General features: G+C 35.6%; 2 protein-coding genes across 3 annotated transcripts in view; one reads left to right on the forward strand and one right to left on the reverse strand.

Moving 5' to 3' along the window:
- On the reverse strand, nt 1–18,214 carry MPHOSPH10 (M-phase phosphoprotein 10). Of its 2 annotated transcripts, none has more exons than XM_031955463.1 (11): nt 18,197–18,214; nt 13,173–13,830; nt 11,417–11,565; nt 10,512–10,677; nt 9,589–9,730; nt 6,602–6,669; nt 6,021–6,158; nt 4,956–5,066; nt 2,413–2,520; nt 809–1,039; nt 1–244 (listed from the first exon to the last, which is right to left on the reverse strand). In XM_031955463.1, the coding sequence occupies exons 2-11, from the start codon at nt 13,569–13,571 to the stop codon at nt 95–97; spliced, it is 1,662 nt and encodes a 553-aa protein (XP_031811323.1). In that variant the 5' UTR covers nt 13,572–13,830; nt 18,197–18,214; the 3' UTR covers nt 1–94. The 2 variants fall into 2 exon arrangements, with proteins under 2 accessions (XP_031811323.1, XP_003755643.1); XM_003755595.4 differs by lacking the exon at nt 18,197–18,214 and adding an exon at nt 16,450–16,973.
- MCEE (methylmalonyl-CoA epimerase) overlaps nt 17,019–22,696 on the forward strand; it is a 23,844-nt gene continuing 18,166 nt past the window's right edge. Inside the window, exon 1 of the mRNA XM_003755596.3 lies at nt 17,019–17,160. Within this exon, the coding sequence (XP_003755644.1) occupies nt 17,106–17,160 (55 nt within the window). The 5' untranslated portion in view covers nt 17,019–17,105. The remainder of the gene's footprint in view (nt 17,161–22,696) is intronic.

Below are 22,696 nucleotides of genomic sequence, written 5' to 3' on the forward strand. Positions count from 1 at the left end.
TTACAATGAAAAAAATTTATTCAAAATTTTATTAAGAAACAAGTTGTAAAACCAGTATTTGCTTAGTTTAATATTTACATTATGATAAAATATGTTACAACTTGAGTTTATGAACAGAAATTTCTTTTTTTTTCTTCTGCTTTTTTGGTGTTTTCTTGGCATCCTGAATTTGCATTTTCACTTGATCTTGTAATTGAGAAAAGAAGGCCTGAGAGGACTTTAAGGCTTTGTCTTTACCTTCATCCTGCAACAGGAAATAAAGCATGTATAAAAATACTTCTATAAAACAGTATCTCTTTTACCTAACTGAAGGCCTATTAAAAGTCATATACCTATATCCAAATCTAAGTTCCTGATGTATTTTTGATGGAGTTGTTATGGTGTAATTTCCAAGTGTGGGGGATTTCTTTCTTACTCTCATATATGTCCCGCAAATGAATGGATAGGATCAGGAAAACCATGGCCACTAACAGATATATGAATAAAAGCAAACACCATCAAGTAACTGGTCTTTCCTTTGTGGAGACAGAATATGATGTTGTTTGTTTCAGGAAAATAAGTTTATATATACCCAAGAGCTTTAATATAGGAATCCAAATTTCTATCAATCCTCAATCTAAAAAACTGAGAAAGAAGGATGTGCAAGTGAGAGGGTAGGAATAGGAAGAAGCTATTAAAAAAAAAAAAAATCAATAAATTAAAATTCTAAGTATTTAATGTAAACATCCTGATATCTACTTATGCCCAAATGCTCTCCTAAAATAAAAATATATATATTTCTAATCAGTTATATTCAGTCATGTTTTACCTTTAGTATAGAAGCTTTGCCTGCTTTAGTTAGTTTCTTTAATTGTGCTGATGCCTCTGCTTTATTGTATTTTGTAGCCTGTTCAGGCTTAGTCTTGGCTAACAATTTTTGCCGTTTTTCCTTTTCTTTTAATTTCATACGCTTGTGATATTTCTTCTTTCTTCGTTCTCGTTTCTTATCTGTAGCAGATTTCTCTGTATCTGTTTTTAGGTCCCCTGCCTTATTTTTCTCCTATAAAAACAGAAATATCTTTAACTCACCCTTAATGTTCAAGTAACAAGTAGAGGCAAATACTCTCATATTACAGAAAAAGAAACTAAAACACAGTAATAAGAGCCTCATAATTCCAGAACAAATTAGTGATATAGATCTGATATGACATACATGTAGTCTTCCAAATTATTAATGGACACATTCCAAAAGTTATTTTTAAAATTTATTTTTGAAAACATGAAGCACATTTTCCCATAGAAACAATAAAATAAATTGGAATTTGGGATCCCAGGCTGACCCACAATGCAGATGAATTGAGATGATAATCAGTAAATTACTATAACATTTCAATGAAAAAACATACTTCGAATTCCAAAGTAAAACTCGATCACATGCAGCTTAAAAGATGAAGTCTTGTTAGAAGGACATGATAACAGCTGAAGTTAGAATTCACAGCATCATAGACTTAAAACTTTAAAGTAAAAGCCCTCTAGTCTAATCCCCTAATTTTGCCAATAAGAAAACTGATGCCTAGGGAGGTCAAGTGATTTGCTCAAAGTCACACTGGTGACGAGTGGCAGAGCTAGAATCTGAATTGTTCTTTCCAATGCCTGTAATACTAAAATCACCAGCCCTCTGCCACAAAAACAAAGAAGGGGAGTGGAAATGGTTAGAGGAATGAGAAAGGACTAACAGGTCAGCAGGACATAACTCATTGTCTAAAGCAGCCATTCAAATGTAAACAATTTGTGAATAAAAGAGATTGTCTGTATATATCTAGTATATTCAACTTTTAACTAGATATTCTAATTCCATCATTAATGACACATTCCATTATTAAAGTTAAAGAGGCAAAAAAAAAAAGTTTTCTGGTAGATTTTTTACCAATACATTAGGCATGAGGTCATTTTAGAATACTTTTTATTAATATTGAAATGCAACACCACAGATACCCTGAGAAAATAAGTGACTGTCTTACAGTTACACAACCTAGAGGCAAGTCTTCCTGATTTCAAGGCTGGCCATCTATCTACTAGGATTGCTGCTCTTTATTTAGTCTTTTAGGAATTTATGGAGCATTTGATATCTAGTAGCTGCTTTTAACTCTTTTCTAATCCTCTTGATAAGCAGGGGGAAAAAAAGATTAAGATTTAAATTTTAAATATTACATCACAATATTACCACCATTGTGAACATCCCTATAAAAGACAATAATGATGAAATAAGAGAAAGACTGTATTATTCTTATTAATTTGCAACATAATCCATGAAATTAAACTTACTCTTCACAAAAGAAATTAGGAGAAAAAAAAGACATCAAAAAGCGCAAATACCTAAATTACAAATGTCTTAATTTATAAAATTGTAAGTTCTCACTATTTGCTTCTTACCTTGATTTCCTCTGGAGCTAGAAGTGCTGCATCACTAACATGCACTGGTGCTACTTCCTCCATAGTTATAGCAGGAAGATTAGAGACAATTTTAACCTCTGGAACAGGCTAGAAAATGAAGTAATATAAAAATGACATTTTAGGAACCACTTCAAAAATACAAGTGAGTGTTTATCACAATGCTATTGATTTGAAATTTTACAAGGCATATGTTATATAATAAAAATATGATAACATTCAGGTTAAATACTTTGATCACCTAAACTTAAATATGATCAGATCATTTTAAGATCCTGATGAAATTAACTGTAAGATCATTTTAAGATCCTGATGAAATTAACTGTAACATCATCAGTTTTTTGAGACCTGCCCAAAGCTCATCTTTTCAGAAGGATAAAGAAAAATGTAAGAAATTATAGTCCTCAGGTCTTGATGAGGTTTGTTACAAAAGATGACAACTGACATCAGAGATTAGAGAAACAGATTTAGAACTGCAAGGAACTTGAGACCATCTAGTCAAGTTCTCATTTTATTTCTTCTAAAAAAATTTTTAATAATAGCTTTTCATTTTCAAAATACACGCAAAAGTACTATTCAACATTCATACTTGTAAAACCTTGTGTCAAAAATAATATTCAATATTCATCCTTGTAAAACCTTGTATTACAAAATTTTCTCCTTCCATTTCCCCTTCCCTCAGACAAGATCACTCATTTTATGAGTAAAATAAGAATCAGTTTAATTATATCTGAAAAAAATATTAAAATACATATAATTTGTAAATATCCAAAGGAAAACAAAGAGTGGATGGCAACCAAAAAGCAAAATTATTTTCTTTTAATAACATTTTTAGTTATGAGATCACACATTTTGCTTGTTAAGGTAAGAACAAAGATGAATGAATGAAAATCATAGGGAGGCAGATGTGGAATGAACATAAGAAATAAATTCCTAAAAACTATACCTAACCAAAAATGGATTGAACTTTAACTTGAGACTGAGCTCATCACTACAAGTGTTTAAACAAAAGCTAGTTAGGGACATCACCCCCCCAAGAAGTTTCACAATATCATAACTGAGTGTCAAATGCTAGGGAACACTTTGAAGAGCCCTAGGCTTTAATGAACTGACAAAAATTAGATGAGTGGAATGGAGAAGCAAAAACACACAAGAATGAAACAAGGACACAATGTTCTGGAAGGGTAACAGGCACATTGGTAAGAAATATATAGTAACAGAATAGGGACGAGGAAGTGGGGCAGTGAGCAGCAGTGAGACATGAAAGGCAGGTGGGAGTCAGACTGTACAAAGTTTTGTGTATTAGACTAAAGCATTTGGATTTTATTCCAGAAGTTACACGTCTCCAAACTTTGCTATGAAAGGAATGGCAAGGAGTGGGGAAGCCAAGAAGAGGACAGAGAGTATGAAGGAGGGAAGGGAAGCACAATGCTGACAGTGAGAGCCTGGGGTTGGTGATAATAGCTAAATGGGACAAGTAAAAAGCATAAGGGAATGGAAGAGGATGACACTAAAACAAAAATCTTAGATCTAGTTCATCATCCTGGTATACTTCCATACTCACTAAACTGGGGTGACTTGTGGACTGCCAGAAATGTCAACAACCACATGTCATTTCTTATGGATTGCTGGCACTACAGTAAACTAGGTCATTTTTTTTTTAACTTAATATTTCTCCTCCCCAATTACATGTAAAGCTAGTGTTGAACATCACCTTTGTAAAATTTTGATCTCCAAACTTTCCTCCTCTCTCTCTTTCCTCCCTCCTCAAGGTAGCAAGCAATCTGATATAGTTTATACAAGGACAATCACGTTAACCATGTTACTACCATATTAGTCATGTTGCGAAAGAAAACTCAGAACAAAAGGGAAACACCATGAGACTAAAAAAAGGGAAAATAGTATGCTTCAATCTACATTCAAATTTCATAGTTCTTTCTCTGGATGTGGACAGCATTTTCCAACATAACTCCCTTCGAACTGTCTTGGATCATTTCACTGCTAGGAAGAGCTAAGTATTATCACCTAAGTCATAATTGAATCAACTGATCCAAGAAGATCAGATAGTTAAATGCTAACTAGTATAGGTAAAGAGCTAAGTATTATCACCTAAGTCATAATTGAATCAACTGATCCAAGAAGATCAGATAGTTAAATGCTAACTAGTATAGGTAAAGAGCTAAGTATTATCACCTAAGTCATAATTGAATCAACTGATCCAAGAAGATCAGATAGTTAAATGCTAACTAGTATAGGTAAAGAGCTAAGTATTATCACCTAAGTCATAATTGAATCAACTGATCCAAGAAGATCAGATAGTTAAATGCTAACTACTATAGGTAATAAGTATCTACTAAAGGCATAAGCCTTTGTGATAATGTGATAATTATTTGTGATAATGATCAGTTTTTAGTCATGATTTTTAATCTCCTGGAGTTTTATACAGGATTAATACTTAATTTCATAGAAATAAAAAAAGCAAGCCATCTACAATTCACAAAAGTTTTAAATCCTAATATACTTACTGGCTTAGGTATAAAATGGAAGTCAGAAAGAGCATCTAGTTTTTGAAAGAGTGAATCCATCATCTTCTGAATCTCCACATGTTCTGGGTTTTCTTCTTCTTCTTTCTTTTCCTAAGATAATGAATTCAGTAACTTAGCTTAACAAAATCTTAGAACAAAACACAGAGATAAGGGACTTTTAAAAATAGTTGTACTATCCCAAGAATAATTTTTGCTTTTGTTTTCAAGTGCACTTTAGGAGGTCTACTAATTGCTACATATAGAATTAGATCCTAGATTGCAGTCTTAGTTATCTCTTTAGAAAATGGCATTCCTTGAATATTCCTGAATTTGACAATAGTTCCTAAGCTTCTATATTTCCCCCACTAAAATCATTACTATAGTAAAGTCAGACTACCTCACTTATAATTGGATAAGAAACAAACAGGAAGATAAATGGCTGTTTGCCTCCATGTTCTAACTCCAAGTCTTCACCCTAATCATTCTGTGTCTTTAAAACTTCAAAGAAGATTATATTGACCTGTTCTAGGAGGGGGATGAGGGAAACTTAATTAAAATGAAACTCCAGATCCACTCTTGAATAGATACAAAATTCTCTTATCACCTCCAAATTATGCATGCCTTCAATTTATATTGAATCTAGGAAATTTTCCCATTTCCAAGCAAAATCTGATTATTTTACTAAGAAATCATATAAATGAGAATTCATTCAATTAGTACTTACTAGAGTTAAAAGTGTATGACCTTGTTAATTAATGAAGTCTTCTTTACATAACTGCATTTGACTGGGGTGCAGGGGTAGGGCAGAATCCCATATTTCATAGGAATAAATTAATTTGATTCACTTTAAAAACACTATACCAAATTTAAAAGTACCATTGAGAAATAACAATTATAGTTTCATGGATCCTATAATAGTATAAAAATAAAACTTTATCAAAGAAAATATTCTTTCTAGTATTTCACTGAGAACATCTTACCAAATTTAATTTATTTCAAGGATAAAAAAGATATTCATGAAAATTCCCAGGTTCTCTTTCTTTAGTAGCAAACAAGATTTCTTACCTGGTTAAGTTTGAGGTATTCCTGCTCATAAATTTCTGCAAGGCTCAATTTACTCTTTTCATGGTCTAACGTTAAACGTTTTTTATATTCAAATGCTTCCTCCTTAGGTTTTTCTTTACGTACTACATCATCCCAAGCCTAAAAAAATAGGAAAAAAATCTTAATTCAATGTTACATTATGGTATGGCCTTCTGAATTTTTAGAGAATTTGAACAAAGGAACAACTCATTTCTAAAACATTATTGTGTTTAATATGTTAAGCAAAAGTAAATTCTTCTAAAATGTTAATAATATCTGTGCACAAAATACTATTAACACTTGTTTATTTAATATCAAATCTATCAAGAAAAAAATATTAACTATACTTTGTAGAGGGAAGAAAGTATTTCTTATACATTTTATATTAGGGAAGCACAGACAGGTGAAGAGAAAATGTTACGGCTTCGTCTAAACAATTCAAATTTTTAGTGAAAAGTTTATAAAACTATTTGAGAACTGTTAAACAAAAAAATAAAGGTTATTTCTCCATTTATCATGCAAAGAATCATATTCGTTTCTGGAAATAATAAGCACTTATGAACCTGATCTTTTATCCTTTGTTTGATGATCTCCTCAAGTTGTAAAGTAGTTTCCTCAGTAATCACAGGAGCTAAAAAAGGAATATAAAATAAATTATTAAAATAATAAATAATTTAACAACCATGTGCTATTATTTCTTTCAAATTTCAATACCCACAGAGAGGTCTTTTTATTGATCACAATGCCTTAGAAAAACAAACTTCTTTTATCACAACTGTTTGAACTAAAATGAATTCCATGCCCATTGCAAATCTACAGATGGATTCTGAATTTCAATTTTCTCAGCAATTGTCTCAGGACAATATCATTTGCTGTCTTCCTTAAAAGTTCTCATGAGAATTAAATAGCACATGTGAAGGGTACTTGGCTATACAATATCTGTAGAATGCTATCATTACTAACTAGTAGCTAAGGTGTGACTAAAATGGTGATACTCCTATCTGGCCTTCACTCCCTTATTCTATCCCCAAATAGCAAAAAGTATCAGGCACATATTAATTATGTTATTATTGCTTAAAATATTTTTTAAAAATTTTGGTGGGAAATTTAAAAGAAAAAGTCAACTTAAGAATCATTTACAATATAGTTTTTTTTTTTAAATTACCTACCTGATGACTTTCCTCATTCTCCATATGTGATTTCATATAACTGACTAATTTTAAAAATGAATCCCAGATTCATGTTAAAATGACAAATGTTTGACATCACTGGGGAACCTTAAAAATATGGCAGACTCATGGACAAGAGGCTGCAAGTATGTTTTAACTGGAAATTACCATTGTTATAATGAATTTGAAGCATTTTTGAAAATTATCTAAAGGGGAAGCTAAATGACATAGTGGATAAAGCACCAGCCCTGAAGTCAGGAGGACCCGAGTTCAAATTTGACCTCAGACATTTAACAATTCCTGGCTGTGTGACCCTGGGCAAGTCACTTAACCCCAATTGCCTCAGCACCCCCCGCCCCCCCCAAAAAAAAACCCTATCTAAAAATAAAAACACTTATCTAAGTTTTAAAACCAATATACTAATTATAACATTTTGCAATTACATATAGACCAAACAAAAAAAATCTAGACTCAAAAGACAAATTTAAATTTTTTATCATCACATTCTCAAATTACATATCACAATCTAAAGTTTCCCCCTTTTAACAAAACTCTTAAATTTTAAAGATAAACTCCAAAGTACAGTTTATTTTTAATAAATGTCATTTATGTGTTTTAAGATTTACAAAGTGGTTTTCATAATTAAAAAAAAATTATTTAATTTGAGTTTTACCTTATATTGAGCATTACATATACCTACATTTTTACAAATGAACAATCTGAGGCTGAGAGCAGTTAGGCAACTTGCTCAGGATCATATAGTATTTGAGACAAGATTCAATTCTTAATGACTTAAAATCCAACACTTAGTCCGTATTATTAACTTCAATTTTTCATGACTTAAAATGTAACACTTAGTCCATATTAGTTAGCCTCTTAGTTTAATGTGTCCAAAATATTGTATTTAGGGCTAGGGCAAATTAGTATTATTTTGGCCATGATAAAGAAAAGGCAAATTTTCTTCTGTATTGGCAATTTCTGTGTTATGAACTAGTCAATCAATTGCATTAGGAGATTCTTCTTGTTGGCTGAGGGTCAATAATTTTTTATGTCTCACTAGAAACTATCCTACAAGATTAGCCACTTTATTTATTCTTTGTTTAAATATTCCTTTAAACTGACTGTATAGTGCTTTAGTCCTCAGTTATCCTCAAAGATGAATATCAGAGATGATTAACATAGGGAGAGCTAGAAAGACCATATTAGCCACCTATTCCAACACCTTCATACAACACTTGAGAAATAGATGATCAGATTTTATTTGAATATGTCCAAGGAGGGGGAATCTACCACTTCTTAAATCAGGCCCGATTCCTGACAGCTTTAACTGTTAGGAAGGTTTTTCCTGATATTAATCTTAATTTATTTCTTTTCAATCTCTGCCTATTGCTCCTGGTTCTTCTCATCAAGCCAAATACAAAAAATTTAACCCCTATTCCCCATGATAGTCCTTCAAATACTGGAAGACACCTCATCTCAAAACTCTAGTCTGAACACTTCCAGTTTCTTCAACTGATTTTCATATGGCATGGACTCTAGGCTCTTCACTATCCTAACTACTCTCCAGGTAAGCAATGTACTTTTAAACCATGGTCCACAGAACCAAACACAATATCCCAGAAGAGTTGAGTAAGGTCCAGTAGAGTTAACATCTTCCTATATCTGGAACCTATGCCTTTAAATGCAATTTAACATCACTTTTGCTTCCCTGTCTGCCACATCACAATGCAAGATTCACAATGGCCATGCAGTCCACCAAATCCCTCAGATCTTTAACAAAACTGTGGTGCAATTATATTTCCTCCATCTTATACTTATGAACCTATTTTTTTGAACACAGGTTAAAGACTTACTTATTTCTATCAAATTTTATTATATCAGATTCAGCCCAAGAGATCCCTAGACCTGGAGTTAGGAAAATCTGAGTTCAAATCCAATCTCAGACATTAATTGTGTAACACAGGACAAATTACTTCCTCATTTGTAAAATGGGGGTAAAAATAGCATCTACCTCGTAGGGTTGTTGTAAGGATCAAATAAGATACTATCACCCCCTCAGTTTACAGAGGAAACTGATGCCCAGGGAGATAAAGTAACTAAGGTTCACAATAGGGTTAAGCATCATTCACTATTTAAATTTATTTTTTCTGAAGCAATTGGGGTTAAGTGACTTGCCCAGGATCACACAGCTAGAAAAGTGTTTAAGTGTCTGAGGCCAGATTTGAATTAAGGTCTTCCTGACTTCAAGGTTGGTGTTCTATGCACTGCACTACCCAGCTGCCCCTATCATTCACTATTTTAAAAAAACGTTAAATTCCTAATCAAATAGAATCTTAAATATGGCACACAAACAAATACCAAAGTGCAAAGAAAACATTTACCCATCCTGACTGCATGGTCAAAGTGTAATGTTTCTTCTAGAAGGCTGTTTTCTGGTCTCTTTTGTCCTGTGACTTCCCCTTGAAGCTGCCAAGGTTTCTGTTCCAACAACTCTTTCTCTAAAGATTTAATTCTTTCTGCCATCTGAGGATAAATGAAGAAAAGTATTTTTTTCTGCTTCATGTTACAGGAGCCACCTACTAGTGGCTGCTAAGGATATAATTCTATCAAAATAGATCCCTGCATATGAAAGCATGTTATCAATACAAGGAGACTGAGAGGCAGTTGCATTCTCTGACCTCCCACCTCTTCCCTCTTGGCTCTGATTCCCAATTGGCAAGCAACATGTGTGTCAGTAAAGCCGGATTTGCAATTCTTTCAAGTGTGTTATGATTCACATCTGGAGAGGGATTTCAGAGAACTGACCCACCCCTTACTGGTATAGTCTCCTTTAATCCTTTACAGGCTTTCTGGGTTTTGCACTTAGATGTGGTCCTTAACTTCATATTTAATAACGTGCTTCAATATCATACAAGTCTGCCATTTCACTTAAAGCCTCCATAGATGCTAGTCACAATCCCCTTTACAGTAATAAATGACCTCTAAGAGGTGTGGTAGTCATCTGGGGCAAACTCTGACCATCCAGACCAGGCAATGGACAAGACCAGATCTACTTGTAAAACATTCCCAGCTTGGCAGAACTTGTACTGGCATAGCCTTCAAGACCACAAGAGTATTTTAATGAGTTAGGAACATATTATATTAATGTTCATATGGTTATAATAGTTCACATTTATATACTACTTTTAAAGTTTAAAATCATTTCATATACATTTTCTCAACTAACATTAAAAGATGAGAAGATATAGTCATTGCAAATCACATGTTTTGCTTCTTTGTACAATATATGTTGGGCATACATTACCTTCTCCTGTCTTTGTTCAAAAGAGGATTTTACTCCATCAGAATCACTCTTTTCACTGAAAATATCTGAATCTTTGGCTTCTTTGGTATCAGGCAAAGCAAAGGTTACTTTTTTCACACCTTCATGTTGTTTATTCTCATTTTCTTCAGTTTCATCATCTTCACTCCTAAACCAAAGTAGATACTATTTGCATGTATCTTCCATAAGAGGGGGGAAAATATTCCTTTTCCAGTAATAAAGCTTTTCCAGGGCAGCTAGGTGGCACAGTGGATAGAGCACCAGCGCTGAAGTCAGGAGGACCTGAGTTCAAATCTGGTCTCAGACACTTGACACTTCCTAGATATGTGACCCTGGGCAAGTCACTTAACCCCAATTACCTCGGGGGGGGGGGGGGGGGGGGGGAGCTTCTCTAAATACTATGCACAAAAAAAAAAAAAATTTAAAAAAATTTTATACTTCCAAAGTCAAGAAAAATTTTAAGAATTCAAGAAAGAATCATACTAAATCAATCCCTATATATCTATAAGAATAAAGAATTCTAATATTCATTTAACATATTAATATTAATATTCAACAACATTCATTTAAACAAATATTTTCAAATTGCACACCTTAATGATTCATTAACAAATGACAATGTTGACAATGAATTTTCTTAATAGGAACCAAAGCAAAGAACTATATAGTAAAAACTATAAACTATTGTACAATCCCTCTTTCCCCCCCCTTCCCCACCATCTACACACGTGAGATAAATATGGGTTTTTTGGGGTCAAATTAACAGCCTGAAATAAAAACGTAATACCTTCCTAACTTAAGCACATGACAACTCACATTATGACCAGACAAAAATTGATGGACAAATTATATTGCACAGTTTAAAAACGATAACTCAAAATACTTACTCTTCGGAAATTCCTTCTTCGTAATCACTTTCCTTATTCTCATCTTCAGCCTCATCTAGCTCCAAGTCATCATTACCACTTGCTGTGTCTTCACTTTCAATAGGGTCAAAGAAATCTTTGTATTTTAGGTTTCTGGAACTTTTGCTTGACTAAAACAAAAAGTTTAAAACTTGTGCTCAAGGAGAGAAAAGGACTACAAAGATAAGCTTTTTAAAAAATTCTTTCTACATGCTGAAAATTATTTTCTTTTTTAAAAATTTATTATTTTTTATTATGAAAATAATTTCTAATTATTTTTAATACACATTGTTTTGTGAATCATATTGGGAGAGAAAAATCAGAGCAAAAGTAAAAAACCATGGGAGAGATACAAAAAACAGAAAAACCACTGAGAAGAACCAAGCCTTTCATAGTTGATCATCACATATTCTTGCTGTTATTGTATACAATGTTGTTCCTGGTTCTGCTTGTTCACTCAGCATCAGTTCATGTAAATCTTCCCAGGCTTTTCTGTAATTTGTTTGTTCATCATTTTTTATAGAACAATAATAATCCATTATTTTCATATAATACAACTTGTTCAGCCATTCCCCAGTTGATGGGAATCTACTCAAAAAATTATTTTCTAATTAAAGTTAATTGAAATTAGCAATAAAAGGAAAAGCATTTACTGTTTTAAATACTAGGAATATAAAAATAGAAGTGAAACACTGCTCTCAAGAAATATACACTCTATTAAGGTGAAAAACATGTCCATGCATGTGTGTATATGTATTTATAGTATATGTACATATAAAATAAGTGTAAGATTACAGTTGGGGAAGAGTGCACTAGCAGCAAAGAATGCAAAAGGTTTCATGTAGAAGATTTAAGTTTTGAAAGGAAGTTTTCTAACAGGAAGAGGGGAAATAGTGAATTCTAATAGAAAAGGGACAGCTCATGGAGGGGCATGTTGTGTCACACATGAGAAAATAATAAGGCCAATTTGGCTGGACTGTAAAAATCTAAGAAAGGGAATATAAAATGTAGTTTGGGTCCAACTTGTGAAAGGTCTCATGTGCTATACAAAGGAGTTTGGTTTTGGTCTTAGCCGTTTAAGATCCCTTAAGTTTACAGAGTAGAGGATGGAATGGTAAAGAAAGATGTGAAGCAAGGAGACTAACTGGGAGGACAATGCAATAGTACAAACAAGAAGATAGGGCCCTAAATTAGAAGATGGCTTCATCAGTTGAGAGAATCCTTTGGATCCAAGAGATGTTGGAGGAAGAATGGAGAATTGGCAACTAAGTGAATATGTGGGACAAAAAAGACTGAGGAATAAAGGATGACTCCAAAGTTTCAAACCTGGGTGACTACAAGAATGTAATGTTCTCGACAAATACTATAAAGTGTGAAAGAGGTAGGTTTAGGGGGAAAGTTAAGAACAAAGGTTAAGCATACCCACGTCAAGACTAATAATATTACTTAAAATAATTAAATCCTATAGGTTCTAACCTTTCTATTTTGGTTGATGGAGGTTTTATGGGAAAACAATATATTAGAATATATGAGTGTATGAGTTATATACACTCATAACTTACTTGATGGGTTTCATAAAAAGTTTTGGGTCATTTTTATTTATTTTAACATATCTGAATTATTCATTTGTGCCCCAATGAACTGTGAAAAAGGAAGACCTCTATATGTTGAAAATATGTCAAATACCCATAATAGGAAAAGGCCAAAATTTAATTATTAGACAAAAGAAAAATTTTACCTTTTTTGGAGAATCTGTAAATAGCTCACTATCCTCATCAGAAGTAATTTCTTCAAAATAATCAACATCATCTTCATCATCTTTCTTTTTTTCTTTCTCTTCTTTTTCTATATTTTCCAAAAATGCCTCCATTTCAGACAACTTGAAAAATTTATCATCTACTATGGATTTCTCTTTAGATTTAATAAATACTTTTGGTTTCTTGTTTTGATGTTCCAATTCATCAATATCAAAGTTAAGGTCAGAATCCTCATCACTAAAATCTGAACTTTTTTCTACATCAACTTTATTTAACTTTTTATTTCTCTTAATCTCCTCTTCAAGACTATCACCAACTAGATCTGACTTTTGCTCCAATTCTGAGTTCTGTTCTATTTCCTCCTCATTGTCAACATCCATCTCTGAGTCAACCTCTTCACTCTCTGGGAGAAGACAGAGTTCCTTGTCTTTAACATTTCCATTAACGGCATTCTTAAAGTATTGTAAAACTGGTTCATTCTGCAATTCTAGTTGCTGCCAAATCTGCTCATCATCAAAGTTTTCTATCACCAATTCTTTTAAAGGGCTCCCAAGAATGACATCAGTCTTGAATGCTTTATGTAAATCATAAAGTGCTTTTGTTAAAGATGTAAAATTTACAGCCAATCCATCTTGAACACTATTAAGAGAGAAAAACAGATCAATGAAATTTAAAATATCTTCCACAATGTTATAGTCACAACTAAAAAACAGATTAAATATAACATAACCACAGGCCCACATTATTTTGCTGAATAGTAAAAAACATTTTTTTTTAATAATTATAACTTTTTATTGACAGAACCCATGCCAGGGTAATTTTTTTACATTATCCCTTGCACTCACTTCTGTTTCAACTTTTCCCCTCTCTCCCTCCACCCCCTTCCCCAGATGGCAAGCAGTCCTATACATGTTAAATATGTCACAGTATATCCTAGATACAATATATGTGTGCATGAGTAGCAAAATTAAAGAAAAATTTTACTACTTAGTAACTTATTATAAAAGTTTGTTGAGGAAGGACGTTAAAATAAAACTACAGTAAAACAAAAGTTTGGAGATAAGCAAGAGTTCAATTATTCATGGCACCCTTGTTTCTATTATCATTATCCTAGCTAAAACAATCCATCAATTTGTTGAGGATCTATCTGCCTACAGGCTATCTTCTACCCATAGCTATCAATCAAAATGATCTTTCTAAAGAACAAATCTGACTACATCATTCAATTAAGTCAATTCCTATTAATCTTCAGGTTCAAATAATAAGATCCTCTTTGATTTTTAAAGCTATTCATAACCTACCTCTTCCTTACTTTTCTAACTTTCTAACAACTTTCTTCCTTCCGTGTATTCTGCTTCCAGTGATTCTGGCCTCCTTGTTCTTCCTCACACAAGACACTTTATACTCTTCATTTTCCCCGTTTCCCGTGACTGGAAAGTTCTACCAATCTCTATTTCCCATATATGTATGTTGTCTCTCTCTAATCTTCTAACTCCATTAGACTGAGTTCTTAGAGGACAGAGATTATGTATACCTTTCTGCGTATCTCCATTGATTAGCACAGTGCCTGGCATATAATAAATCCGTAAAAATTACTAGCCATCTCATTGGTATGCACAGAACTAAGCACTTACTGGGTATTTGTAAGACATTTACAACGTAAAATATTAAAAACAGTGGTAGCCTTATGAATTGTGATCATTAATATACATATTTTGTACACTGTCCTCATTACAATTCATTTAAGTCTTTTTATCTTTTGCAAATTTTAAATGTCATCCATTAAATCTTCCAAAGTGGATGCTTGCATTAATAAAATATAACTGTTAATATCTTAGGCCTTTTGAACCTTACTTACAGATTACAATGGAATTTAAGACTCTCAAAATCAGAAGGGACCGTCAGACTTCCAGTCCAATCTATACTTAAACAGAAATCCCAGTATAACAGATTCCACTTGAAGAGCTCTGATGGGGAAGAACTCACTATCTTCTCAAAAAGCTCTAGAATGAGCTGCCCAGATTTTTAAGTTTTCTCTCTTTACCTTCTACCTACTGTTTCTAATTTGGTTCTCTGGTATCAAGCAAAATAAATCAAGAGCCAAAGAGAGTGGACTTACTGAATCTTCTCTAGGCTAGATACCTCTAATTGATCCACATATGATATTATCTCAAGTGTCCTCTTCTGAATGCACTCCAGAAGAATGGAGGTTCTTGAAATTCTTTCACAAACCTCCATTCTTAAAATTATAGGTACTGCTTCCTCAGTGAAACATCTGACCTGATAGAGTTATAGACACTAAAGCCAGGAAGGGAAGTCACAGAGAGCATGCAGAACACATTGTACCCTAAGCCAAGAAACCCTTTTTACCACATTATAGAAAGCCTCTACCTGAAGACCTCATTACTCTTTCAGGAAACCCATTCCACTTTTAGACAGTTTTAATAATTAGGATGTATTTCCTTGTATCGAATTCCAATCTGCCTTTCTGCAGATAGTATCTATTGCTCTAAGTTCTGCCTTCTGAGAATGAAAGGAACCAATCTATTTTCTTGTCTATATGAAAGATTTTCATATACTCGAAGGCCAAACCATAACGCTCTACAAATATATCAAATTGGGGATGAGACCTTGAGAAGTCTTCGATAAACTTCACAGGGAAATTTAGCAGGCCTGGACGATCCAAGGTCTCTGGTGTGTTCCCAGCTCTCTGTAACCTGCCCCCTCTATTTTCCCTTTCCGCTTCCCCCAGGGACTCTCTATCCCTGACCTCGAACATTCTCACGGGCTGGACCCCAAGCCTGGAATCCTCTCCTGGCCCGGCTCCGTCCGCTGCGTCTTGCTTCAAGTTCTAGCGGAAGTCTCGCCTTGCGCAGGGAGCCTTTCCCCCTCGCCCAAAGCCCTCCTAGCGCTGATCATCTAAAGTTACAAGAGACTTGTTTGCATAGAGCTGTCTGCACGTTTGCGTCGGACCAGGAGCTTGCCGAGAGCAGGGACTTGGGCGCTCAGCAAGTTTCTACTTAATGAAATGCCCACGCGCTACTGTCGCAAGTGATCTGGGGGAAAGCCTGGACGTGTCAGGCAACCCCACTGCTCTTAACTGCCCGGACTCCAGCAGCAAGGAGGCGGCGCTTGGCCCCCAAGCCGACCCTAAAGCTTTCCTCCCTCCGGCCAGGGGAGCCAGGGGAGCCAGGGGAGCCAGGGGAGAGGGGCGGCCGCGGCCTTCTCCCCGGAACGTCAGCAAAGCGGGACGCTTACGTGAGGAACTGTTCTGGGTGAGCCGTGGAGGCGCCCAATTCCTTCAGGCAGTGCTGCAGCGTCTGCCGGCGCCTGCTCCGCAAACTTTTCTTCTCCGACATCTCCGCCGGGACAGGTCTCACATGGAGCGGAACAGGAAGCCCCGGAAACCGTTCTATTAAGAAGCTGATCCAGGCCGAGAGCACTTCCGACTATGGAACTGTAGTTCCGCCACACACGCGTTCCTAGACCCCTCCCACCTCAGGCCGTGGCGCCTGCGCCTACAGGAGGGAGAGTCTGAGGGGAGTCGTTTAGAGAAACGGGTCGAGAGAAGGGCCGCCGCTACTTAGAAGCCTGCGTGGAGCGTCTTCAAGTATTAGAAAATCCTATCTTAAACGGGGACGGTCATTCAATAAATCCTGAACTTTGTTCCGGGCGAGATTGCCAGTAAAGTTAGAGTTGAAAGCCGAAGCAGTAGCTCGACCTATCTCAGACGACGGGGCCTGCCTCCTCCTACTCGCTCGACCAATCGCAACAGTCTCCCTCGCTCCTAAGGCACGCCCCTCAACTGCCTCGGTCTTGCTCGGCCTCCTAAGGCGCGTCCCTCTGCCCCAATCCGGTGGCTGCGCGCGAGCCACCGCCTCCTCCGCTCACCCCCGAAGCAACCGCCTCGGAAGATGGCGCAGGTGCGGAAGGTGGTCTGGCGGTTGTCAGCTGCGGCTGGGGCTGCAGGTGAATACCAACTTGGGGCTGGTGCGAGAACTCCCGGGCGGGCGCGGGGAGGGCGGCCCGGTCAGATCCCGTGGAGAGCCGCGTCCGCTCTGGGCCGGGAGCCGGCTACCCTTAAACGGGCTTTTAGCGAAGTGGGCGGGGTGACGGAAAAGGTTTAGAGCTGGAAGAGACTTTAGAGAATCGGCCAGTCTTCCCCATTTTACAGATGAGGAAACTGAGGCTCGAAAAGGGTGAGAAGACCAAGGTCACATAGATTGCAAAAGTTAAAAAGGTTAGATTCGAACCCAAGACCTGTGACTCCCCTCCCAAAACACTTTAAAGTTAGTTTTAAGCAAACGTGGATCGAGCTGGGATTTTTTCCTTTTTTGGGGGTGGAGGGTTGGGAGATAAAACCATTTGGGGACAAAGCCTCCCTTCTCCTCGCTAGGACAAGATAGCCCTTGCTGTGTAGGTGGCCAAGAAAGTAAATGCCACCTGCGCCAGCCTACCATCCCCGGAGGGCGGTGGAAATTAAGTAAATCGGAGAAAGGTCATTTAAGAAGGCACTCAGTGCCTTCAATCTTCAACCTAAACTTTTTTTTTTTTTAAAAGAATGACTCTTTTCTTAATTTCAATAAAACAAACCGTTTTAGCCGATATATTTTAGCATAAAGTAGTAAAAGAAATCGAATCCAAAACTTATGTAACATCTATTATGGCTTATGGTTACGTCCCATAATCATGGTGAACATCAGTAACTTAATAACAGTAACTTAACATTCATTTATCATTTACCATGTACCAGATACTATGCTAAACTCTTTACAGCTATTACCTCATTTAATTCTCACCACAGCTCTAAAAGATAAGATGCTACTGTCACCCCCATTTTACAGATGAGGAAATTGAGGCAAACAGGGTTAAGTGATTTGCCCAGAGCCCCACAGCTATTAAGTGTCCGAGGCTAGATTTGAACTCAGAATCCAGACCTGGCATTTTATCCATTGGCCAACTATGCTAAGGACTTGGGATAAAAAAGAAAAGCAAAGAACAGTACCTGTTCTCAAGCTATTCACAGTTTAATAACTGCCTCCTGATTTATCTTCCGCCTCCATTTCTTCTCCTTCCAAGTCATTCTACCAGTTACTGCCCAATTAATCTTCCTAAAGCAGCTCTTCTTCAAAGGCACTGCATTACTTTCTAAATAAAGGGCATGCCTTGGCATTCAAAGTGGAAGGGGGTGGGGCTGGGGAGGTGTGTGACTTTGCCCTACCTCCCTGTCAATCCAGAATTTTTTAAACACTCTAGAACTGCGGTAGTAGCTGGAATACAATAACAAGCCAATCATAGCTCTTAAGTAGCTTACACTGGAAAGAAAGAGAGTTGTATATATTAAACACAAATAAAGCAGATACAGGACAACCTTGAATGGAAAGGCATAAGCAGCCAGAGGGAACAGAATGCAGAAAACGGTACTTAAGCTAAGTCTTGAAGGCAGCTAGTGATACCAGGAGATGGGTATATCGAGGGAGAGCCTGAGGAACATTAAGTGCAAATCACAGAGACATTAGAGGAAATATGTGAGTAATAGCAAGGAAGCTAAGGTTGGATTGTTGATTATATGAGATGGAGTACTATTCAAAGAAATTGGAGAGATGGAAAGGGGCTTGATGGTAAAACACTTCTGCCAAGCAGAATAATTTATAATAGAGAGACATTGAAATTGTTGAGTAAAGTACTAACAGGATCAAATCTGCCCTTTGATACTGTGTATAAAATGGATTGGAGTGAGAAGAGACCAATTAGGGTATGGTAAGAGTCCAGGGAAAAGGAAATTAATATCTAAACTAGATCCTAAATAGAAGAATTTATATTCATAAGATGTATGGATAGCAATTCCAAGATTTAGAATTGATTGGGTAGATGGGGCAAGAGAGAGTTAGGTGTCCAAGATGACACCCTAATTATAAATCTGGGTTATTGGAAGGATGATTATGCTCTCAACAGAAATAGGGAAGTTTGGAAAAAGGGGGAGATATTTGGAAAGATAATGAACCTAATTGATTTTGCTCTAGTTCAAAATGGGCGATAGGCAGTTGGTGATTTGAGACTGAAGCTCAAAGCACTAGGGCCTTGATCTCAGATCCATCTGAGAGTCACCTGCAGAGATGATACTTGACCTCATGGAATCTGAAAATATCACCAAGGGAGAGACTTCAGAGAGAAATTAGAAGGCCTCAGGACCAAGCCTTTGGATACTCCTACAATTAGGGGATGTGATATGGATGATAGTCCAGCAAAAGAAAGGTGGGGGTGATCAGACAGGAGGAGAACCAAAAGAGAAGATAGGAATATCAAATGCTAAAAAGAAAACAAGATTGAAGCTTGAGAAAGGACCATCCAGTTTGGCTGGTAAAGGATCATTTTTAGCTTTAGAAGAGAGCAATATAAGGTGGATAATAAGGTCAAAAGCCATTTTGCAGAGGAATGCTTTTCTCTGCATTCCAGTTCATGAAAGGAATGGAAGTGGAGTCAATAATTGTACACAGGTTTTTCTATTCTCTACACCAGACTTCAGCCAAACTGGACTTAACACTGCTTGAGTTTTTCCCCATTTTTTCATGTTTTTGTTCACACTTGTTCTCTAAAATGTCCTTCTCTGTCAGCTCAACACATGCTATTGCTACTCATCTTTCAATACCTAACTCAGATACCATGCTCTGTGAAAATGTCTTTACTCTCCTTAGCTAAGTGATTCTTCCTCTGAATTACCATATTATTTTGGATCTCTTTATTTTGGGTAAATAGAAGCTTTTTTGTAGTAACTATATCTTAGGTGGGCTTTGTATACCTCATTGGCATTCAGGAATAAAAATAATTATTTGTGGAATAAATGATTTTGCATTTCTTCTTTTTCCTTCCTTCCCCCCCCCCCTACTTTTTTTTTTTTTTTACTTCCCTAACTACATAAGCAACTGTTGATTTGACAGAAAAATACAGAGAGGAAGTGGAGACCTGAGCCAACCTAGGCCAGGCTGAGACTGGCAATCTTCTAGATTAGTCTTAAATCTTACCTCGGGCATTGGCATCCACAGGCATCATATGAGTTAATTTCAGTAGTATAGGAACTATTGTTATAGCATTAAATAAAACTGCAAAGTATGTCTTGACTTCCTTCTTTGAACCCTTTTCCTACCTTTTGCCTATTCTTCCTTCTCCAAAAGCTCAGTATCTTACTGCCATCTATGTAGTATCCCTCATTTCTTCCAAGTCTGTTTCCTATTCCAGAATTGCCTTTTTTTCTTGTTCATTCCCTTAAACTAATAAAAAATCCTAGTCTTGCCTTCTACTAATCACATCTAGTTGTTGATCTGACTAATTTATGGTTCCAAGCCCAGGATTTATACTTTGAGATAGGTCCAGCACCAGGTTCACTTCACCATGCTGCCTTTCATATACAAAACTCATAGTAGTTAGGACGTCATTAAGTGTGTGGCAAAGTTCAAACACCAATGCATAACAATTTGGGAAAGAAAGACATTCTTTAGAATTGATTCAATGTATATATTATAATGATGTGAAATCTAGTGGTACAAAAATTAGATTTTTAGTATCACTTAGTGACTAACATTAAATGAAGAGGCTAGGCAACTGGGGAGATACATGGAACTACCTAAAACAGTATTAAGAACAATTTTGGAGACTTTGAAGTTAAAAAAAAAAAAAACTTTTGCCAGTCCATTGCCCCCATGAGCCAATTTTGTAGCCATTACAATTAATACTGCACATTATCCAATCCTCTGGCTCATTCTAACTTACAATTTTACCATTCCTTTGGTATAAATATTAGCAGATAATGTTAGAGCTCATGTTCTTCCACAGAATAATGTGGTGGAAAATATCAACCTGAATGGATATGCCACTTATTTATAAGACTGACTTTAAAACTCCAGTACACCAGGGTTTCATCAGGCCATTGTCCTTTGAAACTGGATGTGTTATGCGCTCTCCACATGAAGACTATTATGATCCCCTTTTGGGTAATTCAGTAATTAAAGAACATAGTTTGGAATGTAAGAAAGACCCCATTCTGTTTTAGTGCTTTTTAGCTCAGAATTCCATTGTACAATGTTAATAAAAGAAAACAATTTAACCCTGGGGCCCTTAAAATTCTCCATGACCTGAAATTTTGCCAGAAAGTAGTCTTGCTTTCTCCAATGGATAAATAATATTGTATACTGTCAAATGGTTTTTTTTCCTTTAAGAGCTAGCAACAGTTCAGTGTTAAGTTTTTTTCTCATGCTAAATTTTATGCTTTAACATATTGAAGTTTTGTAATCTAGCTTATACTTGAACCTTATACTACCATAATTATAATTTTAGATTGTTTAATTACATGATAATGAATATTAAAAAGATTTTTAACTTGATCTTTGAAAAACAATGTACTGCAGTAACAAGTAAGTAAGGAAGTGTTTCAGAAACATAGGGTATTAAATTTGAAGTGAGAGAACTAGATTTTGAATACCAGCTCTGTGATCTTTGGAGTATCACAATCTTTTTGGGATTGTTTTTTTTTTTTTCCCATCTGAAACAATTGGCTAATACATATATACATACATAAATATTTTTATATGTATGTATGTATATGTATATAGTCTCTTCCAGCTCTAAATCTGTCTTAAAAGCCTGTTTTGATCATTAAGCATGTAAAAATTATCTCAAAGGTAGATATTCAGTTGTCCCACAGCTAGTTAAACATTTCTATCCTTTATCCTTTAATAGGAGGGGTGGGAATGGAACAAAAATAATATTTGCTACCTTAGAGGAAATGTTGATGAGTAGTAGTCTTAGTGTTTCTTATGATCTTCAGTTTAAATTGTATTTTTCTTCTTTATCCACTATTTTTCCAATTTAATTTTATGTGGATGGAACAGATTTTTTTTTGTATTGCTGAAAAGTATTCATTTTTAATGAGTTTAACTACAGAATTTGAGAAAAGTAAAATTGTTTCTTAGGGAAGATCATTTTGAGATATATGATTATGTTTAAATTTAACTTATTAGATTGTATCCTTCACTCTTCTTGTTCTATATCTTATTACCTATTGTTGAAATGTGGTAAACTTTAAGGACTGGTAATTTTGTTGGTGTGACTATTTCCTTCACCTATAGAGATCATCCACAATTTAGCAGATAATCTACAAGAATTAACTTGACTATCAGATCACATTGCAGCCAGCTTGGTATTTAGTGTTTCTGAATTTCACTGAGCTACTCCTTCAATGACAGAGAATCCCTGAGCCATACTGAAAACCTTTCCAATTTGCTAGGATCAGGCAGAGTTTGGATTCTAGTTGCCTTCAGCAAACTATATTATCATGCAGTGTGGCATAATGGATAGAGAGTTAGTTTCAATCAGAAATAATCTGGGTACTTGTCCTTTCTTGGATACTATAGCAAGTAAAAGATGAAATTTTTGAGGAAACAGAAGCTCAAGCTTCTGAGCATATTGATTTATTAAGCAATTCATGCCAAGTGCTTAAGAAATCAGGACC

The sequence above is a fragment of the Sarcophilus harrisii genome, chromosome 2, assembly GCF_902635505.1.
Source record: "Sarcophilus harrisii chromosome 2, mSarHar1.11, whole genome shotgun sequence".
NCBI classification, from domain to species: Eukaryota; Metazoa; Chordata; class Mammalia; order Dasyuromorphia; family Dasyuridae; genus Sarcophilus; species Sarcophilus harrisii.